The 23,094-nt window shown below is 51.6% G+C and overlaps 2 protein-coding genes across 2 annotated transcripts; one reads left to right on the top strand and one right to left on the bottom strand.

The window, feature by feature from the left end:
• The first annotated feature begins 50 nt into the window (after positions 1–50).
• CUNH6orf226 (chromosome unknown C6orf226 homolog) lies at positions 51–3,010 on the top strand. The gene is made up of 2 exons (XM_068153604.1): positions 51–296; positions 952–3,010. Exons 1-2 carry the CDS (start codon positions 63–65, stop codon positions 1,018–1,020), a joined length of 303 nt encoding a protein of 100 aa, XP_068009705.1. The 5' UTR covers positions 51–62; the 3' UTR covers positions 1,021–3,010.
• On the bottom strand, positions 306–22,110 carry POLR1B (RNA polymerase I subunit B). Its single transcript, XM_068153599.1, has 15 exons — positions 21,877–22,110; positions 21,588–21,755; positions 18,845–18,991; positions 17,311–17,443; positions 16,376–16,512; positions 15,468–15,691; positions 13,673–13,844; positions 11,999–12,170; positions 9,735–10,016; positions 8,889–9,022; positions 7,704–7,874; positions 6,489–6,645; positions 4,091–4,287; positions 3,239–3,492; positions 306–2,148 (listed from the first exon to the last, which is right to left on the bottom strand). Exons 1-15 carry the CDS (start codon positions 22,006–22,008, stop codon positions 1,266–1,268), a joined length of 3,363 nt encoding a protein of 1,120 aa, XP_068009700.1. The 5' UTR covers positions 22,009–22,110; the 3' UTR covers positions 306–1,265.
• Positions 22,111–23,094: the final 984 nt, after the last annotated feature.

Below are 23,094 nucleotides of genomic sequence, written 5' to 3'. Positions count from 1 at the left end.
AGTGGTACGGCCCCGTGTCCCTCCGCCCCGCGGTACTGCCCTGCCCCTCGCCTCGCCGCGCCATGCAGCAGGCCCGGGCCGCCGCCGCGCTGCCGCCTGCCCCCTCCTTCGCCGAGCTCCTGCAGTTGGTACGGAGCGGGCAGGAGCCGCCGGGCGTGCGGCGACCCCAGGCCTCGCCCACCGGGGACAGCCCCGCCGCCTCCTGCCTGCCACTGCCCGCCAAGCCCTGGGAGAAGCAGCCTGGATCTCCGGCCGGCGCGCCCCCGGCCCCCGGCGCGGCTCCGGAGACAGACGACGTACGTTCGTACAAAAGAACTCTTTAACAAGAAGCTTGAGGCAGCCACCCGGGCCACAGGCTTGGCTCCAACCGAGCACCGGCCCGGCCTCCCGCAGCCCGGCCAGGACAGACGGGGAGAAAGGAGATGGGCGGAGGAGGGGGCGTGAGGCTGGGGGGTGTCAGTCACCGGGGCAGCTGCTGCTGCAGGGGACCGCGCTTCTGCGTGGTGACGGGGACAGGGCCTGCTCCCGTCGTGCGTTGTCCTTGCTCGATGGCACTGTCTGCTTCCTTGTTCTTCAGCCTGAGGCAAAGACACCCAAAAAAGCCCCACTGCTGCAGCACCACGCTGAGGCACGGGCACTGTGTTGGGCACTGCATTCCCAGGACAGGCCTGACTCGGCCACTTTGGTCACTTGCAGCTTCACGGGGCAGAAACTTCGTGCCACCTTCTTCTCCAGGAGTTTCAAGGCACATGCATTAGAATAAAGCAAAACAAAACCATGTCCAAGCACTCTCGTGCATGCTCATCATTAAACCATCTGCTTTCCATGGATATTTTTCCTCCAAAAAAGGGGAAAAAAAAGAAAAAAAGGCCACAAAAAATGCCCCAATACAGCCCTTTGTCATTCCCAGCATTCACTTCATGCTGTTTTATGACCTCTTCCTGTTTGCAGCTGCAGCCAGTGCTTGAAGGACGAAGGCTCTCGAGCCAGCACCCCGGTGGGAGCAGTGATTTTGCCTGATTTCCATATGCCATCTCTCAAGAGCCAGTGATCCTGGGGGTAGTGCAACATCAACTTCAACAGAGCCACCTTTCCTGGCCCTGCAGCTTGGCAGCTGCCTCCTCTCAATACAAAACATCAAAGTAAAGAACCTGAGAACTTGAACTCTTCAACCCCTCCCGGGGGGGATGGGGGGCAAACGCAGGACTGCCACCTGCTTCTTTTTTCCCCTCCCAGCAACAGCATCACCCTGCCCGAGGCCGCAGCTACTCCACCTTCAGCTTTGTTTTTATGTTCATGGCGGCCAGCTCTGCCACGAAGTACCGGAAGACGTGGGGCACGGGGACAGCTTCGATCCTGTCCACCTCCTTGCAGACAGAGCAGGAGTACCTCCTGTTGCGGGTCAGGGAGGTGGAGTGCGGCGGTTTCTCCAGCACGGGAGAGGTGATGCTGGCGCAGCTGGTGCAGACGTAGGCTACGGAGCCATCGGAGCAGTTGAAGAGGCGGTCCTGCAGCAGGAAGGAGGTCCCGTGGGCCAGCAGGGCGTCGCGCTCCATCTCGCCGAAGCGGATCCCGCCTTCCACGTTCCTCCCTTTGACGGGCTGGTTGGTGAGAGCGTCCCTGGGCCCCGTCGTCCTCACCTGGAACTTGTCGGAGACCATGTGGCGCAGGCGCTGGTAGTAGACCACCCCCACGAAGATGTCCGCCTCCAGCTCCAGGCCGCTGATGCCGCTGTACATCTTCTCCGTCCCGAAGTAGTTGTAGCCCGCGCTTGCCAAGGTCTCCCCGAAGTACTTCAGGGCAGAGTTCTTCTCGGTGAAGGTGAAGGGGGTGGCGTCGTAGGCGCCGCCGTGCAGCGCCGCCGACTTGCCGGCCATGCTCTCGATCAGCATCCCAATGGTCATGCGCGAGGGGAAGCCGTGAGGGTTGAAGAGGATGTCGGGCACCATCCCGTTCTCCGTGAAGGGCATGTCCTCAGCTGGCCACAGCTGGCTCAGGATACCTTTCTGGCCGTGGCGGCTGGCAAACTTGTCTCCCACGGTTGGGTTCCTGGGAACCCTGACGGTGATGCAGACCTTCTTGAACTTGCCGGTGCCGCGGTCGTTGCTGCACAGCCGGATGTTGTCCACGATGCCAACCTCTTTGTTCCTGGAGGCAGGGGTGGGTGGAAAAAACAACCCCAGCAAAGGTGTGAATTAAGTGTGCTCACCACTGTTAGCTGGGAAAGGGAAAATGAAGGGAAAAACCAAGACCAAACCACTTAGCGATTTTGGGGCCCTCACTACAAAGAGAAGCATTGAGGTGCTGGAGCACTTCCAGAGCAGGACTGGTAAGAAGCAGCTGAGGGGACTGGGGCTGGTTAAACTGGAGAAGGAGGCTGAGGGGAGACCTCATTGCTCTCTGCAATTCCCTGAAAGGAGTTGGAATGAGGTGGGGGGAGGTCTCTTCTCCCTAGGGCAAGAGGAAATGGCCTTGTGTTGTACCAGGGAAAGTTTAGGTTGGACATTAGGAAAAATTCACCTTGAAAAGAAGTTGTAGTGAGTTTGGTCTCTTCTCTCTAGTACCAGGTGATTGAAAGAGAGGAAATGGCCTGAAGTTATGCCACTGAAGGAGTGGTGAGACATTGGAACAGGCTGCCCAGGGAGGTGTGGGAGCCACTGGAGGTGTTCAAGAAATGTGTGGCGCTGGCACTTGGGGACATGGTGGTGTTGGGTTGATGGCTGGAATTGATTATCTTTTCCAATATGATGATGAAGGCCTTTTCCAACCTTAATGATTCTATGATTTTACAGTTCGTAAGTCTCCAAGAGCCTTGGGGCAACTGGGGAACACCACCCTTCTTGAAAACCACTACTCAGTGACAAGGGCATCAGACTGTGTAAGAACTGGGACAGGGGCACCACACAAGTGCCATTTGCTTGCTGCTTCTAATACTTGAAGCACAGCTCTCAGCTTCCAGGTGACCAGGTAAATCCCACCAGGGATTTCAAATAAAGACCATTTAAAGCTAGTCCACCTCTGTTGCACTTGATCTGACAAACCCCAACCCAGTGCCATGTATTTTGTGTTAAGGCACTAGTCTCTCTCCCTGTCCCCAAGAGATTGACACTATCTTCATGAGATACCAAAATAAAGGAGTGTGGGGTGGGGGGAAGATACTGCAGCTGCTGAGGGTCAGCTTGCACTCAGACTGCTCAGGACAAGGTGCATGGAGCCAGGGGGGATGAGCTGTACTTACGGATAGTTCACAGTGAAGGTCTCCCCTGTGTTGAGGTTCATGAAGCTGTAGAAGGGGTCTCCAGGCTGTAGGATGGAGCCAACAAAAGGCAGTCCATCTGCATCCAGCTTCTCTGTAAGATTAGGATCCCCAGGCCTGATGCCAAACACTAAATTGTCTCCTGCCCTGCTAGCTTTCAGGGCAAGATCAATGCTCTCCATCTTGATAACACTTCCATAGGCAAACCCTCTCTGCCAGGAAGATTTGTTCACAATCTAGAAAGATGAAATAGAGGCCCATTAAAGACTTGCTAATAGCTCCAGCAAAGAAAGCTTTTCCATTCCTATCCTGAGGCTTACCTTTTAAACACTGCCTTGCTAAACAAGGCCTCCCAGTGAGTCAACACTTCCAAAAGACCCAAACCTTCTGTAACCCAAGTATTTTTCAATGCTGGAAGCCTTGCACAAGGGAGCTCCCTCTGCTCTGCTCTCAGTCCCTGCAGCATTACCTGTGGCAAAAGCACTTAACCACTCTCCTGTATCTCCCCTAACAGAATCTGTAGGCTAGCAGTAGCAGGGAATGGGCTCTTCTCAGCTAGGTACCATCTTTCTTCCCAGTCCTCCACATCAAATTCCACACAGGACAATAGAATATGAGGATGAAATTCTTTGCAGTGAGGGTGGTGAGGCACTGGAACAGGTTGCCCAGAGATGGTTGTGGATGTCCCCTCCCTGGAGGTGTTCAAGGCCAGGCTGGACATGGCCTTGAGCAACCTGGTCTAGTGGAAGGTGTCCCTTTGTGGGGGTGGAACTAGATGATCTTTAAGGTTCCTTTGAACCCAAACCATTCTGATTCCTCCTCCTGGGGGCTTACCATTGCATCTTCCATGTCATAGCCGCTGTAGGATATGACAGCCACAATCGCGTTGGTGCCGATGGGATAGCTGTCCATACCATAATAGTCATACATGCTGGGCCGCACCAGAGGGCTCTGGGGGGTATGAAGGTGGTAGAGTTTGTTATCTGAGCGGTCCTTGTAGTTATACACTGGAAACCCCATGGTTTGCTTTCCTATAAAGAAAGAGGATTGGATTTTTTTCAGGCTTAAGCTCGTCTGTGGTTCATCCTCCACCTACAGCGCTGCAAAGAAGGCTGGAAATGCCACCCAGAGGGATTCCCAGGCATGAAACCCTCCAAGTAACCTTCCAGTAACTGCCCTAAGCTGAGCTGTGAAGAGATTTTCTGAAGTACAACACCCTGGTTGCTTTCATGTCATTTCAAAATGGACCAGGCTGCCCAGGGAAGTGGTGGACTCACCATGCCTGAGGACTTCAGTGTTTGGATGAAGAGCTTAGGGATGTGGGCTAAGAGCTGGGTACAGGGAGATGGTAGACTATGGTTGGACTTGATGATCTTAAGGTCTTTTTCTGGCCAGGTGATTCTAGAATGGGGATTTGTAATTTTGTGTCTTTCCTGCCATTTTAAAACCTCCATTAAAGGTCAGTGTGGTGTCTTCCTGTTTTGTTTGGCTGTGGGGAAGGTTCATGCAATCACAGAATCATTTTGATTGGAAAAGACCTTTAAGATCAAGTCCAACCATTCTCTAAGTCTGGGGCTAAACCATGTCCCTCAGCACCACATCTCTGCCTCTCTGAAATACCTCCAGGGCTGGGGATTCAACCATCTCTGGGCAGCCTGTTCCAGTGTTTGAGGACCCCTTCAGGGAAGCAGTTTCTTCTGGTATCCAACCTAAACCTTCCCTGCTACAAGTGGAGGACATTTCCTCTCCTTCTATCACTTGTTCCTAGGGAAAAGAGACCAACCCCCACCTCACTCCAACCTCCTTTCAGGGAGGTACAGAAAGCAATGAAGTCTCCCCTCAGCCTCCTCCAGACTAAGCAACCCCAGTTCCCTCAGCTGCCCCTCACCAGACCTGTTCTCCAGTAAATGAAGTCCAGTTCTGGGACCCCTATTACAAGAAAGATGTGAACATGCTGGAACATATCCAGAGAAGGACCACAAGGATGATCAGAGGACTAGAGCTGCTCTCCTGTGAGGACAGGCTGTGAGAGAGTTTGGGCTGTTCACTTTGGAGAAGAGAAGGCTCCAAAGGGACCTTATTGTGGCCTTCCAGTATCTGAAGGGGACCTGCAAGAAAGCTGGGGAGAGACTTTTTAGGGCATCAGGTAGTGATAGGACTGGCAGGAATGGTTGCCTAGGGAGGTGGTGGAAGCCTCATCCCTGGAGGCTTTTAAGGCCAGGCTGGATGTGGCTGTGAGCAACCTGCTGTAGTGTGAGGTGTCCCTGCCCATGGCAGGGGGGTTGGAACTGGATGATCCTTGAGGTCCCTTCCAACCCTTACAATTCTGTGACTCTAAATCAGCTGAGGTGCAAGTGATGTGCAAGAAGCTCAAAACCCCACTGCTATCCCCTACTTCTTTCAGACAACCAAACAAACCAATTGAAATCTTTGCCAAAGAGCTGCCAGAGGAAGGCTCCCACCCTGCTGCCCCAGTGGTGTATTGCTCTCTTCCAACGGATGCATGGCAAGAGTCCTCTCAACAGCTGCAGTTGTCAAGACAGAAGTTGCTCACTGAAAACAGGTGGCAAGGAAACCTCACACTGACTCCTACAGAGCATCTGCCAGGCAGAAGTAGGTTAACCTCTCTTGGTTGTGGGGAGGACTGTTGGCAGCACAGCTGTCAGGCACTAACACCACCAAACAGCTGGTGCAGTGCCCTTCACCTCTGTGTGCTCAACAACATCAAATGGAGACAAAAACCAAACAGAACTTAATAAAGACTTAACCAAGGCAACAGAAATCTACCCAGAAAGACAAAGTCCTGAATGAGGGTCCAGAGAAGGGTAATGAAGCTGGTGGAGGGTCTAGAGAACAGGTCTTGTGAGGAGTGGCTGAGGGAACTGGGGTTGTTCAGCTTGGAGAAAGAAGGCTGAAGGGAGACCTCCCTCTGTGGAATGCCCTGAAAGAGGGCTGGAATGAGATGGAGGTTGGTTTCTTCTTCCTAGTAACAAGTGACAGGAAGAGAGGAAATGGACTCAAGTTGCACCAGGTGAAGTTTAAGTTAGAGACTGGAAGAAACTTCTTGACTGCTAGGGTTCTCAAAGGCTGGAACAGGCTGCCCAGGGAGGTGCTTGAATCCTCAACCCTGGAAGTATTTCAAAGATGCAGAGATGTTAGGTAAGTGATTATTCCCCCCCACACCCCCCTCCTTTGCCCAGGGACCTGCAGCATTAGGCACTTCAGCACTTACCCATCTGGCACTGGTACATGTTTCGTGGACTTTGGTTGTGGTCAGAGAAGGGGATGAGGTTGGCCACCACACTCAGAATGCTGTGAGGGAAGAGCTCCTGGTGAGTGCTCACTCCAGGCACCACTTCTGACTCCATTGTGGCCACGTTCATGAAGATCTGCAAGCATCAAATCACACAGCACTCTGTTTGCTTCCCTCCTTGCAAAGGAAAGAAGCTTCCACAAAGCTGCCTCCTGGGGCTTCTTATCAGTCATTTCAGTTTCAGCTGTGGTCACTGCCTGTACCTTAGACTGGGCAGGCAAGAAAACTACCAGACACCTATCACAGTGACAGACCCACTGCAAGGAAAGCAAGTCCAGAAACACAGAACTGCAGAAATGTGGCCTCCTTCCTCTCTCTCTCATTGCAGTGGTTCCAAATGGGCATCTTCCCAGGCAGTCCACTGCCTGGCTGCCCAGGGGCCATGTGGAGAGCATGATGTAACAAATTAAGAGAGCACACACACACAAGAAGTCCTCCACCTCAGAAGCTTCACTAGGTGAAGAGATGCTTCACTAGGATGGATTTCAAGATTTCAAAAAGATGCCTACAATCCACTTAAGACACTTAACAGAAGGTGAGCAAAGCCTTCTGCCACCTATTGTAGCTCATCAACATGAGCTTCCCATGCCACATCCTCAGCCTCTTTCACAAATGCTTTCCAAACCATAGTTTTGGATGATCACAGGGGTTGGAAAAGACCCAAAGAGATCATCAAGACCAAGCCCCCTGCCACAGCAGGACCATACAATCTAGCTCAGGTCACAGAGGAACACAGCCAGACAGGCCTTGGAAGTCTCTCAGAGGAACACAGCCAGACAGGCCTTGGAAGTCTCACAGAGGAACACAGCCAGACAGGCCTTGGAACTCTCCATAAAAGGAGAATCCACAATCTCTCTGGGGAGCCTGTTTCAGTAGTCTGTGACCCTTAGTGTAAAGAAGTTCCCCTTTGAGATGGAACCTCCTGTGCTGCAGCTTACATCCATTGCTCCTTGTCCTATCACAGGGTGCAAGTGAGCAGAGCCTGTCCCCTCCCTCCTGACCCCCAGCCCTCAGATAAACATTTATTACATCCCCTCTGAGTCTTCTCTTTTCCAGACTAAGAAGCCCCAGCTCCCTCAGCCTCTCCTCACAAGGCAGTGCTCCAGCCTCTGTCACAGACAGCACAATCCCTACCTGTTCCAGAGTACCAATCCACTCATTCCTTCCATAGAAGAGGTTCCTGACAGGCCGCACCATCCGGCAAGGCGTAGTGAAAATGAACAGCCCGGGGTACAGGCTGGGCTTCCCTGTCATTGGGATGAGGACCACCTCTGCCCGTGCAGGGAATCTCTTCTCTTGTGTGATCTGTTTGCACAAAGAAATACCAATTCAGAAATGCACAGTCACAGAAAGGTAGGGGCTGGAAGGGACCTCTGGAGTGCATGGAGTCCAACAGGCAGGTTCACCTGGAAAAGGTCACACAGGAACGTGTCCAGATAGGTTTGGAAGGTCTCCAGAGATGGAGACTCCATCACCTATCTGGGCAGCCTGTCCAAGTGCTCTTTATATTAAAGAAGTTCCTCCTCATGTTTAGATGGAACTTCTTATGTTGTAGTTTGTGCTCATTACCCCTTGTCCTGTCACTGGGCACCACTGAAGACAGCCTGGTCCCATCCTCCTGACATGAGGATGATCAGAGGGCTGGAGCACCTCTCCTATTAGGACAGACTGAGGGAGTTGGGGTTGTTCAGTTTGGAGAAGAGTAGGCTCCAAGCAGGCCTTATTGTGGTCTTCCAGCATCTGAAGACTACAAGAAAGCTGGGGAGTGACTTTCTAGGCTGTCAGGTAGGGATAGGACTGGGGGGAATGGATCCAAGCTAGAAAAGAGCAGATTAAATTACATGTCAGGAAGAAGTCCTTCCCCATGAGGGTGGTGAGACACTGGCACAGGTTGCCCAGGGAGGTGGTGGAAGCCTCATCCCTGGAGGTGTTTGCAGCCAGGCTGGATGTAGCTCTGGGCAACCTGATCCAGTGGAGGGTGTCTCCCCACAGCAGGGAGGTTGGAACTAGATGATCCTTGAGGTCCCTTCCAACCCTGACAATTCTGTGGTTCGATCCAGCATCTCCATGAACAAGCACCAATGTGCCACATCCAGTCTGGTTTTGAACACCTCCAGGACGATGACTCCACCACAACTCCACAGACCATCAGGACAAATACATGGCTATACACAAGAAAAGCAGAAAAGTCCACTCCAATGCCATCATGCAGTCAAAGTTAACTTCTTGGGTCAGATTCTAAAGGGAAAAACAAAGATACCAACAAATAAAATGGAAGTGTTATGAAGAGTTCCAAAGGAACTTCATGAAGAAACCAACCTTGAAACGGCGAAGAGTTTCTGCAATCTCAGGAGCCAGCTCCTCCTCTACCCAGCCCACCACAGAGCCATCCAACACAACCCTGTAACACTCTGAGTAAGGCTTGCTTGGAGTTGCATCAATGGGGTTGACACCTGTGAGAAGAGGGAGTTGGTAGAAGGAGCAGTCAAGAAAGCAAACAAACCACAGAAGTTATTTGTGCAGGAAGCCTCAATCCACACAGAAAAACACTTGCAGAGTATGGCAGCTTCAGTTTTGGAGCCCTCACTGCAAGACAAGCATTGAGGTGCTGGAGCTGGTCCAGAGAAGGGCAAGGAAACAGGTGAAGGGTTCTGGAGAACAGTCTTGTGAGGAGCAGCTGAGGGAACTGGGGTTGTTTGGACTGGAGAAGAGGAGGCTGTGGGGCGATCCTCCTGCTCTCTACAGCTCCCTGAAAGGAGGCTGTAGCCAGGTGGGTGTTGGCCCCTTTTCCAGAGTACCAAGCAGCAGGATGAGAGGAAATGGCCTGATTGTACCAGGGGAGCTTAAAGTTAATGATTAGAAGAAACTTCTTGACTGAAAGGGTTCCCAAAGAGTGGAACAGGCTCCCCAGGGAGGTGCTTGAAGCCCCATCCCTGGAGGTGTTTCAGAGATGCAGAGATGTGGTGCTGAGGGACATGGTTTAGCCCCAGCCTTGGTAGAGCTAGAGAATGGTTGGACTTGACCATCCTAAAGGCCTTTTCCAACCAAAACCATGCTATGATTCTATGATGGCATCTGAAGAACCTTTCCCACAGAGGAGTTTGCAGGGCAGAAAGACAGACAGGGGAAACTGCTCCACGACATCAGCATGCCAGTAAAACCTACCTAAGGAACATAAGAGAGGTGGGATGTCTATCACAGGCACCACCTCGGTCACTATCTCACACACTGCTGTCAGGTGGTTCATCAGGCCGCAGGGCTCTCCATCTGGGGTGTCCACAGGGCAGAGGAAGCCCCAGGATTCAGGCAGCAGCTTGCGGACAGTTGTGGATCTCATCTGGGCAAAGGCCGCGCCTCTGTGCACGCAGCGGAAGTGGGAGAGGTAGCGAATGAAGTTCAGCTTGTCCCCCACCACACACAGACCACTGTTCTGCAACATGCCCATGCCTGGGGAACCAAAAGGGAGAGTTGTCAGGATGTCAGCCAGGTTTAAAAACAACCAACCCCAAATCAGCTGTAATGCAACAAGGCAGCTCAGTGTTTTTCATCAAGAATCACAGCATCAGTAAGGTTGGAAAAGACCTGAAAGATCATCAAGTCCAACCTGTCACCCAACACCTCAGGACTGCTAAACCATGGCACCAAGTGCCACATCCAATCCCCTCTTGAACACCTCCAGGGATGGTGATTCCACCACCTCCCTGGGCAGCACATCCCAATGGCTAACAACCTTGAGCCTAAATCTCCCCTGGCACAGCTTGAGACTGTGTCCTCTTATTCTGGTTCTGGTTGCCTGGGAGAAGAGACCAAGCCCCTCCTGGCTACAACCTCCCTTCAGGTAGTTGTAGAGAGCAAGGGTTCTGGTCCTGGTGTTGCCACCAGTGCTGGTCTGGCCTGGCCTGCAGGCAACTGTGGGCCTGCCTGCTCAGTGTTGGGTTGCTATAAATCACGATGGATTTCCACCCAATAAAGATTTGGCAGAAGGAAACTGAGATGTGTGGTGGACCCTCACCCTGATGGTTTTTTTCTTCAAGCTGACACAGCTTGAGACTGTGTCCTCATGTTCTGTCATAGGTTGCCTGGGAGAAGAGACCAACTCCCACCTGGCTACAACCACCTTTCAGGTAGTTGTAGAGGGCAATAAGGTCTCCCCTGAGCCTCCTCTTCTCCAGGCTAAGCAACCCCAGCTCCCTCAGCCTCTCCTCACAGGGCTGTGCTCAAGGCCTCTCCCCAGCCTCATTGCCCTTCTCTGGACACATCCAAGTCTCTCAATGTCCTTCTTAAACTGAGGGGCCCAGAACTGGACACAGGACTCAAGGTGTGGCCTAACCAGTGCTGAGCACAGGGGCACAATGACTTTCCTGCTCCTGCTGGCCACACTATTTCTGATGCAGGCCAGGATGCCATTGGCTTTCTTGGCCACCTGGGCACACTGCTGGCTTAACGATGCTTGCACGGGAGCCCAGCAACAGAATCCATGAGCTGTTGCCTGTAGACAACAACTCAGTCTTCAGAGGTCCCTTCCAAGCCCTACCATTCTGTGATTCCATGATTTCACAGACTTTAAATTCCAAGCCAGTGCTTAAAACCACGTAATTCTTTTGGTTGGAAGAGACCTCTAAGGTTATCAAGTCCAACCATCAACCACCACAGGTTTCTTGGACACCTCCAGGGATGGTGACTCCACCACCTCCCTTGGGCAGCCTGTTCCAACGCCTGACCACTCTTGCAGGAAAGAAGTTTTTCCTCATATCCAACTTAAACCTCCCCTGGCAAAATTTCAGGCCATTTTCTCTATCACTTGATACTAGGGAGAAGAGACCAACCCCCACCTCACTCCAACCTCCTTTCAGGAAGCTTAGAGAGCAATGAGGTCTCCACTCAGCTTCCTTTTCTCCAGGCTAAACAACCCCAGCTCCCCCATCCACCCCTCACAAGAGCTGTTCTCCAGATCCTTCACCAAGCTTTGCTGCCTGTCTCTGGACACACTCCAGCACCTCAGTGTCTTTTCCAACTCCTTTCAGAAACACAAAGTCACTTTGAGTGACGTCACTTCTCGACTGAAAGGGTTCTCACACTGGAACAGGCTCCGCAGGGAGGTGGTTGAATTCCTATCCCTGGAGGTGTTTCAGAGACACAGAGATGTGGTGCTGAGGGGCATGGTTTCACACCAGACTTGGCAGAGTTAGAGAATGGTTGGACTTGATCTTAAAGGTCTTTTCCAACTAAGATGATTCTATGAGCACCCCACCAGTTGGCTATCCTCAGCGTGCCCCCTCCCAGCTTCTCCGGAAGAAAATGAACCCTGTCCTAGCCAAACCCAGGACAATACCAGCAGGTACATTAAGTGCTCAGTTCCCCCAGTTTCCATGAGGGGAAAAAAAAAACCCAACTCAAGCCAACCCAGCTTCTTAAGCCTCCAGATTTACCTGTTTTAGTTCGCAGGTTACCAGTTGCAAGGAGGTATTCAAACGGTCTGGAGAAGTCTGCTGTCAGGCCGAAGGCCTTCACCAAGCTGTCTTCATTTATTCTGAGATCTGTTTTTTCTGGTTTTTTGTCCAAAACAAACTTCACAGATTGCAACCAGCTTTCAAGCCTCTCCTACAGGGTTTCAAGTTGAGATTTACATTCAAAACAGGGAAATAAAGGCTGAGGTTAGAGGTTCAGATAGGTTGCAGGCACTACAGGAATCCTCTGAAATCCCAGCAGCATGGACAGTTCTCAAGCCCTACTTCCCACGCTCACTTCCTTATATCAAGCTGTTGATGGCATCATGTCAATGTAGATTGTCAGGGAAAACACCCATCCCACAGCTTTGTCATCACTTCTCAGTATTTAGAAGCATTCAGGAGATCCCCCCCCTCAGTATTTAGAAACATTCAGGAGATGCCCCCCTCAGTATTTAGAAGCATTCAGGAGATGCCCCCCTCAGTATTTAGAAACATTCAGGAGATCCCCCCTCAGTATTTAGAAGCATTCAGGAGATCCCCCCTCAGTATTTAGAAGCATTCAGGAGATCCCCCCTCAGTATTTAGAAGCATTCAGGAGATCCCCCCCCTCAGTATTTAGAAGCATTCAGGAGATGCCCCCCTCAGTATTTAGAAGCATTCAGGAGATGCCCCCCTCAGTATTTAGAAGCATTCAGGAGATGCCCCCCTCAGTATTTAGAGGCATTCAGGAGATCCCCCCTCAGTATTTAGAAGCATTCAGGAGATCCCCCCCTCAGTATTTAGAAGCATTCAGGAGATGCCCCCCTCAGTATTTAGAAGCATTCAGGAGATCCCCCCCTCAGTATTTAGAAGCATTCAGGAGATCCCCCCCTCAGTCCTCTCTTTTCCAGACTTAAAAAGACCAAATTCACTCAGCCATTCCTCAAAACAGAGATGTTCCAGTCCTCTCAGCATCTTTGTAGTCCTTTTCTGTATCCTCTTCAACATGTCCCTGTCCTCCAACTGGGGAGCCCAGAACTGGACACAGTATTTCAAGATGTAGCCTCAGCAGGGCAAAGCAGAGGGGGAGGAGAACTTGCCTGTCCTGCTGGCCACCCTGCTCTTGATGCACCCCAGAATGCCATTGGCCTTTTTGACCACAAGGGTACATCGGTGGCTCATGGTTATTCTGTTGTCCAACCAGGACTCCCACATCCTTTGCCCCAGAGCTGCTGGGAAGAGCTGTGAAGCTCTTGATTCCAGGTTTGTCAGTCTCTTCTTCAGCACATTGAGTACCCTCTAGTGAGCCAGCCAAGTAAGCCTTCCTCAGCTGCACTGTCTGACTGCACCACATCCTGCACTCTCTTAGCCTTTGTAGCATATTCAGACTCCCCAAGTCTTCAGTCTGGCTGCTGCATTTCTGTCCCTGTGGTCACTGTGGGGTCTGGGCTGGACAGCTATCACATTCATAGTATCATAGTATCATTCATGGTTGGAAGGGACCACAAGGATCATCTAGCTTCAACCCCCCTGCCATGGGCAGGGACACCCCACACTAGATCAGCCTGGCCAGAGCCTCATCCAGCCTGGGCTTAAACACCTCCAGGGACGAGGCCTCAACCACCTCCCTGCACAACCCATTCCAGGGCTTATAAAACCCCTTAAAGAGCTTACCTTTAAGAACATAAGGAAAAGCTGTCCTGGGGTCAGCACTTCTTGATTCATCAGACTGTCTGGATTATCCTCCATGCACTCCCCTTTGGCCAGGGCATACAGCTTCCGGGTCATCATACACAGCAGGTAGAACTTCTCAGTTCTGTTTGTCAGGTGTATGCAGATGCACTTGCTGGAAGAAGAGGAAGGAGAATAACCAATTGGTCAACCACATGTTGAGGTTTTGTTTTGCCTAAAAAATCCAGGGCCTCACCACCATCACTGGAATATCCAGTCTGAGTCTCTCCTATTTCAGCTTCAAGCCATCCCCCCTCATCCTAGCACCTGCTCTCCAGGACAAAAGTGAAACCATCTTCTATCAGCACACAAGGAATTTGTTGGCTTCTGATTCCACAGTTTCACTTCAGCCCTATATTGCCCTCTACTGAAACCTCCTCAGCCTCACTGTGAAGCCTGACAGCTCTGAATGCTGATTCTACTCAAATTACAGGTTCCACAACTCTCCAGGGTACATTTCAGTTAGTATTTTCACTATTCTTACTCTCCTACCACCTTAGCTGAGGCAAATGAGGGGTACAGGATCTATCAGAGGGGAAAAACCCCCAACCCAACCCCCTGAACAAAACCCACAAGCAAACCACTCATCAGAATACTTAAGAACATCAGAGCAATTTCAACTTTCCTCAGGCTACCCACTCATGTTTCTCAGTACACAGCTCTGTGCTTCCAGCTGGTGCATGGACTTCTAAGTGCCCATCTGAGGCACCTCTGTATCTAGCCCCTTGGTCACCCTCTATTTACAAGCACTCAGGGCCTGTGGGCATGGACACAGTTTAATGGCCATGGTGGCCCTAGTCTGAAGGATGGACCTGATGAAGTAACTTCCAACAAAACCAGTTCTGTAATTCTATGGAAGCATCTCATTTCTACCATTCTGAAAGACAGTTTTGTTATAGCTGCCAATGACTACATGAAACTGATGAAGTGCCACAAAGGGCAACACTTCTGTCCAATGAAGAGTTGGCACAGACTTAGCTTTAACCTTCATCTTAAATAGAACCACAGAATCACAGAATTGTTTTGATTGGAGAAGACCTCTAAGATCAAGTCCCTCCTTCAACCTAACACCACCGTGGCCATTAAACCATGTCCCCAAGTGCCATGGCCACAGGTTTCTTGAACAGCTCCAGGGATGGTGACTCCACCACCTCCCTGGGCAGCCAGTTCCAACGCCTGACCACTCTTGCAAGAAAGAAATCCTTCCTAATATCCAACCTAAACCTTCCCTGAAACAATTTCAGGCCATTTCCTCTCCTTCCATCACCTGATACTAGGGAGAAGAGACTAACCCCCACCCCAGCCCAACTTCCTTTCAGGGAGTATGGAGAGCAATGAGGTCTTCCCTCAGCCTCCTCTTCTCCAGATTAAACCACCCCACTTCCCTCAGCTGGGCTTCATAAGACTTGTTCTCCAGACCCTTCCCCAGCTACTGTTGCCCTTGAGTGTTTATGGTTTTCATCAAGTAACTCAGAAAACCACAACTGATAAGCTCTCCTGAGTTCACTTTTGGGGATACTTATGTCAGTCCCATAAAATACCTACTTTTGACCACCACAAACACAGATTATCACAATATCCTGGAGTGCCATTAAAAACCCAAACAAACCAGGGCCCCTGGCTTTCATTTTACAGACCTGTGTGAAAAAACACAGCAAAGTGTGATGTGACATGATGGAGTACTCTTGCATCTCCCTTTAACTTGAACACAGTCACACTGGATCACACACACACATACTTCAAAATGAATTCTGCTGCCTGCTCGTTGCTGTACCACTCAGGAAGGTTAAGCTTCACTCTGAAGCTCTTGCCCAGGTATTCCAGGACATTTTGCTGTGTAAAGCAGCCTGCATCCAAGACTGCCCTCATCATCTCAGTAATGCTGTTCATGTAGAAGGTGTCACCTTCTTTTCCTTTGATCAGCTCTTCAAAAATCTGATAGTCTGGGAAATCAACCAGTGCCTGGAAGTCAGAAGTGTCTCAGATGAGAAAAAGCCAAGTCACAACAACATTGGTGCATAAAATGCAGCAAGTAACTGGGGCACTGCTCTGATTTATGTTCTCAGTCCCCTGGAAATACCCTTCCACCTTGCAACCTAGAAAGTACAGTGGGGCTGAGGTGCTTGGGGAATAATGCAGGAGGTTATCCATACCTTGATGATGACCTAATCCAGTAAGACCCTTGTTAAAAAACCCAAACCTACAAAACTTGCAGCCTCTAAATTAAGAAGCTTCTCTTGTTTAGGTGATTTACAGAAACATTAACTCACAACTGGCTCACACTTCAACCAGAAGGCAATGAGCCTCCTCAGTGTTATGTGACACAGGCTGTTTGGACTACAGTTCTGCCCAGGGAGGTGGTGGAAGCCTCATCCCTGAAGGCTTTTAAGGCCAGGCTGGATGTGGCTGTGAGCAACCTGACCAAGTGTGAGGTGTCCCTGCCCATGGCAGGGGGGTTGGAACTAGATGATCCTTGAGGTCCCTTCCAACCCTAACAATTCTATGATTCTATGTTTCTTCAGCCATTATTGGAAGGATGACTGACCACTCAATACTGGAATTAATTATTCTCATTCCTTAATTAGAAATGATTAGCTCAACTTCTGTATTCATCCAACACAGAAAGCAGGAGCATTAGCTGCTTACCTTCAGGGCAAATCCCAAGGGAATGAAGAACAACTCTTTCTGAAAAAAGAAGTTGACCATGACATAACCATTCTCCAAGTAGTGCAGGTTCATGTTTGTTGCAGTGTGCTCATCCTTAACACAGTGCATCATTACTCCTGCAAGATTAACACAAGGAAAGACCAAGGTAAGCTCCACAAAAACCAACTGGCTGCATGGCTGTGACGTGTCCAAGCAGCTGTTAAAGACAATTCACAAGATAAACCTTGGTACTTTGTGGCTGAGAACATGAGGCAGCACTTTCAGCATCAGTCTTCCAGTTCAGTTTTTAGTACTCTTGTCTCAGGACACTTGCTGAGATCACAGAATGGTTTGGGTTGGAAAGGATCTCCAAAGGTCATCCAGGCCAACCTCCCTGCAGTCAGCAGGGATATCCTCAACTAGATCAGGTTGTCCAGAGTCTTGTCAAGCTTCACCTTGAATATCTCCAAGGATGGGGCCTCAACTACCTCCTTGGGCAACCTGTTCCAGTGTTTCACCACCCTCATGGTGCAGAACTTGTTCCTAACATCCAATCTAAATCTGCTCTGCTCTCGTTTTAAACCATTGCCCCTCATCCATTGTAAACAGCCTTTCTTCAGCCCTCCTGCAAGCTGGGGAGGGACTTGTTAGGGTGTCAGGTACTGACAGGACTAGGGGGAATGGAACAAAAATAGAAGTGGGTAGATTCAGATTGGATGTCAGGAAAAAGTTCTTCCCCATGAGGGTGATGAGAGACTGGCACAGGTTGCCCAGGGAGGTGGTGGAAGCCTCATCCCTGGAGGTTTTTAAGGCCAGGCTGGATGTGGCTGTGAGCAACCTGACCTAGTGTGAGGTGTCCCTGCCCATGGCAGGGGGGTTGGAACTAGATGATCCTTGAGGTCTCTTTTCCAACCCTGACAATTCTATGATCTTACCATACTCTGTGAAACCAGGGCCTCTGTTTTTCCATTTGGGTCTGGTCACTGCAAGAGGGAAATTTCGCCTGGGCATAATCAGCATCCTAATAACTTTTTCTAAGCCATTGATAATGAAGTAGCCTCCCATTTCCTGGTGGGGAAAAAAACAGAAAGATATTGTTTTAATAAGCTTAGAAATAAGCAATTCAGCACTTTAAGTAAACCACAAAAAAATGCCTGTATTACATGTTAAACACACACTCCATGGTTGAAGTAGTAAACACAGCTTTCAGCACTGCCCTTGGAAAGCTTGCAGTCCCTGCCTGTAATTATTGAATCCAATGGTTAGATTAGACTGCAATCCAATGGTCAGACTGCATGCAGTGCAAGGAGAGGGATGAAGGTTCTATAGGTTGAAGGAACAAGAGAACACCACCCAAAATTCAATACCCCCCAAAAAAAAACCCTTCCAACCCCATCCCCATCCAAAAAAATCCCAATCCTGACCCCACCACCACAACTAAGCCCTACTGCCAACCCCCCCACCACAAAATAAACCCAAAACAAAGCTCAATACCAACCCTAGCACAAAAAAAATCCACAAAACAACAAAGCCCAACCCCACCTCCAAAACACACCCACACCCCCCCAACCCAACAAAAAACCCACACCCCCAACCCCACCCCAAAAACACCCCCACATCCCCAACCCAACAAAAAAAACCATACCCCAACCCCACCTCAAAAACACCCCCACACCCACAACCCCACAACCCCATCCCCACCACAAAAACCCCCAACTCCACCCCAAAAAAAAAACCCCACCCCCCCGCCATGTGTGTGGTCAACTCAAGGAATTTGCAGAGCTGATATTAACTGATTTGTTCTGACAAACACTCTGAAGTTTGAGTTTATAAACCAGAAGCATCTTCACTGCAGAAAACCTGTGTCTTGGTCACATACAAGCTGAACACTTGGAGAAATTTGCAGCTCCCCAAACAGTCTACCACCAAACACCTCCCCCACCCCTCCATGTTTCAGTAGCCAACAATGCTGTGCATGAAAGGTGCAACCTAGGGAAGCAGCCTCTATAGATTTTCTTTCCATCCCCCCATAGTTTGTTCACTTCTTCTGAGCCCAAAACATGACCCTAAGGAATCCTGCATTTAGTTTATGACAGCTGACATGCTACTGGGGAGATGTGGAAAAAGCAGCAGAAGGCAGCTGAGAAGGACAATGTCTCTCTCAATGCCTGTTCTCCACATAAGCCCTCTCAGAGCTCCATTGCCTCTGCTGCTGGTTAGCAATTGAGGAGTATTGGGAGCTGCAGGTATCAGCAGCAAGCAGATCCCTGTATTCCAAGGGCATTCTAAGACTGCAAAGTTTTCAAGATGCTGCCTGGAACCACCCTATGTAAGGGTACAACCAGAGAAAAATAACAAGGCAAACTTGACACAAAATACAAGCACTCAAATTGTGCCAAGAGAAGCTGGCCTGAGAGACTCTGCTGCTGTAAGATGCTTATTTTTGGAGACCCACAAACCCCCTGTTACCTCTTCCTCCTCATGGTGCTGTACGAGGTCTTGTGGAGAAAGATTATAGAGGTTGCACAACTTGGACTTCACCATGATTGGAACATGCCCCAGGGCATGCTTAATAGTCCCTTGGGGAATGTCATTCAGTGACCAGCTGATGTCAGCCTAAAACAACACAATGACACAAAACTGAGCAAGTGGAGCTGCCACTTGCAGTGTTTCCTGCTGTATTAACTGTGCATTTAAGATGGCCAAGAGAGCTGCCTGCCAGCACCTGAAGGGAACCTACAGGAAGACTGCAGAAGGAAGAATAGAACACAACAGAACAGAATAGAACACAACAGAACAGAATAGAACACAACAGAACAGAATAGAACACAACAAGATCAGAACAGAACCAGAACAGAGCCAGACCAGACCAGGCTAGGCTGGAAAAGACATTTGAGATCATAGAGTCCAACCTAGCACCCAACACCATCTAACCAACTAAACCATGGCACCAAGTGCCACATCCAATCTTTCCTTGAACACCTCCAGGGACAGGGATTCCACCACCTCCCTGGGCAGCACATTCCAATGGCCAATTACTCTGTGAAGAACTTCCTAACATCCAGCCTAAACCTCCCCTGGTGCAGCTTGAGACTGTGTCCTCTTGTTCTGGTGCTGGTTGCCTGGGAGAAGAGACCAACCCCCACCTGGCTGCAACCTCCCTTCAGGTAGTTGTAGAGGGCAATAAGGTCTCCCCTGAGCCTCCTCTTCTCCAGGCTAAGCAACCCCATCTCCCTCAGCCTCTCCTCACACTTGACTTCCCTGCTCCTGCTGGCTACACTATCCCTGATCCAGGCCAGGATGCTCTTGGCCAGCTGGGCACACTGCTGGCTTATGTTCAGCTGGGTATGGAAAAAAATAATTCAGGCAGGAAAACTAAATGCATCTTTAGGTCAGGAAAATGGCTGTGAAAAACCTGCAACTGCCTCAGCTTTGCACTTGGGCAAGAAACCCCATTTCTGATTGCTTTTATTGTCCTTAGTTCTAATGCTCTGAACAACAACAAAAAAGCAGCTGAAATTGGAAGCCAGCACTGGCCTGTGGAGGCTGGTAGAGGCAAACATACAGCTTAGGTGCAACTATGCTATTTTAAGAGCAAGCAGCCACGGCTGGGCAAGCTGCAATTCTTTCAGGGTGTAACACCTGCTGTTTGCTGAAGAGGTTGTTTCTTTGGGCACATTTCAGAGTGATTCAGAACACACAATGAATGCATGATGTGAACAAGAAAGATTTCTAACTCTGGACTGCTAAAAGGGAGTTACACTTGCTTATGAAACCTGGATTCCTACAGAAGCAAAGTCTGGGCTGTCATGCTCGCTGGGGTGACACAGGTCTCCTCCCATGGCCTTCTGAACTGGCTGGTTGACCAAGCTGGGGACAGGAGTTGATCTGCTAGAGGGTAGAGAGGCTTTGCAGAGAGACCTCGACAGGCTGGGCAGATGGGCAGAGTCCAACGGCATGAGATTGAACACATCCAAGTGCCAGGTTCTGCACATTGGCCACAACAACCCCAGGCAGTGCTACAGGCTGGGGTCAGAGTGGCTGAGAGCAGCCAGGCAGAGAGGGACCTGGGGGTGCTGGTCAATGGTAGGATGAACATGAGCCTGCAGTGTGCCCAGGTGGCCAGGAGGGCCAGTGGCATCCTGGCCTGCATTAAGAACAGTGTGGCCAGCAGGAGCAGGGAGGTCATTCTGCCCCTGTACACTGCACTGGTTAGGCCACACCTCGAGTCCTGTGTCCAGTTCTGGGCCCCTCAGTTTAGGAAGGATGTTGACTTGCTGGAACGAGTCCAGAGAAGGGCAACAAAGTTGGTGAGGGGCTTGGAACACAGCCCTGTGAGGAGAGACTGAGGGAGCTGGGGCTGCTTAGCCTGGAGAGAAGGAGACTCAGGGGTGACCTTATTGCTCTCTACAACTACCTGAAGGGGGGTTGTAAACAGGCAGAGGTTGGTCTCTTCTCCCAGGCAGCCAGCACCAGAACAAGAGGACACAGTCTCAGGCTGCGCCAGGGGAAGCTCAGGCTGGAGGTCAGGAGGAAGTTTTACACAGAGAGAGTGATTGCCCATTGGAATGGGCTGCCCGGGGAGGTGGTGGAGTCACCATCACTGGAGGTGTTCAGGAGGAGACTTGACAGGGTGCTTGGTGCCATGGGTTAGTTTATTAGGCAGTGTTGGGTGATAGGTTGGACGCGATGATCTTGAAGGTCTCTTCCAACCTGGTTTATTCTATTCTATTCTATTCCAAGAAAATAATTCTTTACTAGAAGTGTGGTCAGGCACTGGAACAGGCTGCCCGAGGAGGCAGGGGAGTCACTGTCCCTGGAGGTGTTCATGTGGCCATGGCACTTTGGGGCACGATTTAATGGCCATGGTGGTCTTAGGCTGTGCTTGGAGTCGATGATTACTTATAGATCTCTCCCAAATTCATCAATTCAACGACCCTGTAAGGCCAAGTTGACAGCAGATCGAGCACACAGCCTGGCTCTGAGGAGACAGGGCCCGCAGGAGCTCGGTTCCACAGGGGGCTCCTGCCGTGAGCTCGCACTCCCCCAACTCCCGAGGCTCCCCGCAGGACAGCGCTCCGGGACCCCCCCCGGGGACGGCTGGAACCAGGACGGACCGGCAGACAGAGGGGCGGGGGGCTCGGCGGGCTTCGCATCCCACGGCAGCCCCCTCGCGCCTCCCGCCTGACGCCGGCGGCGACCGGACACTTACCGTGACCCTGCCGCGGTAGGTGCTGCGCAGGCCGCGGCACTCGGCGGGGAAGACCCTCCTCTCCTGGCACACCGTCCCCGCCGGCACGGCGGGAGGGCAGATGGACAGCCCCACTATAGCCAGCGACAGCCGGCTGTCCTTCAGCGCCATCTCCATCGGCATGAGATCCTGCAAGGGCACGGGATGAAGCGCGCCGGAGGGAGGCAGGAACCCACCCACCCGCCCGCCGGGACACGACCTCACCCCGCACCCCTCGCCCCCGCCGCCCCGTCCCCGCACGCCGCGGCACCTGCACGGCGCGGTACACGCCCTCGCTGACGGCGTAGTTGAAGGACTCGATGTGTGCGGCGGTCAGATCTCGCCGGCCCCCGCCGCGCCCCTGCGGCCGCAGCCGGTGGGGGTCCACTCCGCGCCCCGCCATGCCGAGCCACGCGCTGCCGCCGGCCTCGCGCCGCCTCACGGGAAGCGGCGGGGGCGGAGCACGCGGCGCCGAGAACGCTGCCGCCGCCTCCCTTCCTGCTTCCCTCCCGCCGCCGCCTCCTGTGGGCAGAGCGCCTGCGCGCAGCTCCTCCAACAGCGTCCCCTAGCGCCGCGGCCGGGCTGGCGCGTCACGGGCAGTCCCCGGCTGCCCTCTGCAGGGCTGTGCTGGCTGGACGGGAGCTCGCAGGGCCGTGTTCTTCTTGTCCAAGCGAGACTGTATAGCAACGCTGCCTTAGGGTAGGGTTAAATATAGCCCCGTATCGCGAGCTGCAGCAAAAGCAATGTGCCAGCAGGGCGAGGGAGGTGATTCTGCCCCGCCGCTCTCCTGAGACGTCACCTGAAGCGCTGTATCCCACCGCTGGTGCCTCCCGCACAGGGACAGCGAACTGTCGGCGCAGGTCCAGAGGAGGACCACGAAGGTGATCAGAGGGCTGAAGCACCTCCTGTATGGGGACAAGCTGCGGGGACTGGGGTTGTTCAGCCCAGAGAAGAGAAGTCTTACAAGACGCAGGAACAGACTGCCCACATGTGCCAAAAGAGAAGGTGGTGAGTAAGGAGGAGCCTGGCTGAAGGCAGAGGTTTGCTTAGGGAGGAAAGGAGAGTCTGTGGCTGTTGGAAGAAGGGGCAGGCCACCTGGGAGGCCTATGAGGTTGTGAAGCTGTGCAGGGAGACAATTAGAAGGGCCAAAGTCCAACTGTGTCCAGTTCTGGGCTCCTCAGTTCAAGAAGGACATTGAGAGACTTGAAGGTGTCCAGAGAAGGGCAACAAGGCTGGGGAGAGGCCTTGAGCACAGCCCTGTGAGGAGAGGCTGAGGGAGCTGGGGTTGCTCAGCCTGGAGAAAAGGAGGCTCAGGGGAGACCTCATTGCTCTCTACAACTACCTGAAGGGAGGTTGTAGCCAGGAGGGGATCGGTCTCTTTTCCCAGGCAACCAGCACCAGAACAAGAGGACACAGTCTCAAGCTGTGCAAGGGGAGGTTTAGGCTGGAGGTGAGGAGAAAGTTCTTCCCAGAGAGAGTTATTAGCCCT

Source organism: Melanerpes formicivorus, unplaced genomic scaffold (assembly GCF_026170545.1).
Source record: "Melanerpes formicivorus ecotype bairdi unplaced genomic scaffold, bMelFor1.0.p_v2 SCAF_26, whole genome shotgun sequence".
Classification (NCBI taxonomy): domain Eukaryota; kingdom Metazoa; phylum Chordata; class Aves; order Piciformes; family Picidae; genus Melanerpes; species Melanerpes formicivorus.
Note: the sequence above shows the minus strand (reverse complement) of the source record. Positions and strands in the feature narration are given on the sequence as shown.

Excerpts from the sequence above, each read along its gene's own strand:
- CUNH6orf226 (XM_068153604.1), top strand. The coding sequence starts at position 63 with ATGCAGCAGGCCCGGGCCGCCGCCGCGCTGCCGCCTGCCCCCTCCTTC. Across the intron at positions 297-951 it reads CGGCTCCGGAGACAGACGAC|CTGCAGCCAGTGCTTGAAGG; the intron begins GTACGTTCGTAC and ends TCCTGTTTGCAG.
- POLR1B (XM_068153599.1), bottom strand. The coding sequence starts at position 22,008 with ATGGCGGGGCGCGGAGTGGACCCCCACCGGCTGCGGCCGCAGGGGCGC. Across the intron at positions 10,017-11,998 it reads TAACCTGCGAACTAAAACAG|GCATGGGCATGTTGCAGAAC; the intron begins GTAAATCTGGAG and ends TTGGTTCCCCAG. Across the intron at positions 9,023-9,734 it reads ACCTCTCTTATGTTCCTTAG|GTGTCAACCCCATTGATGCA; the intron begins GTAGGTTTTACT and ends CTCTTCTCACAG.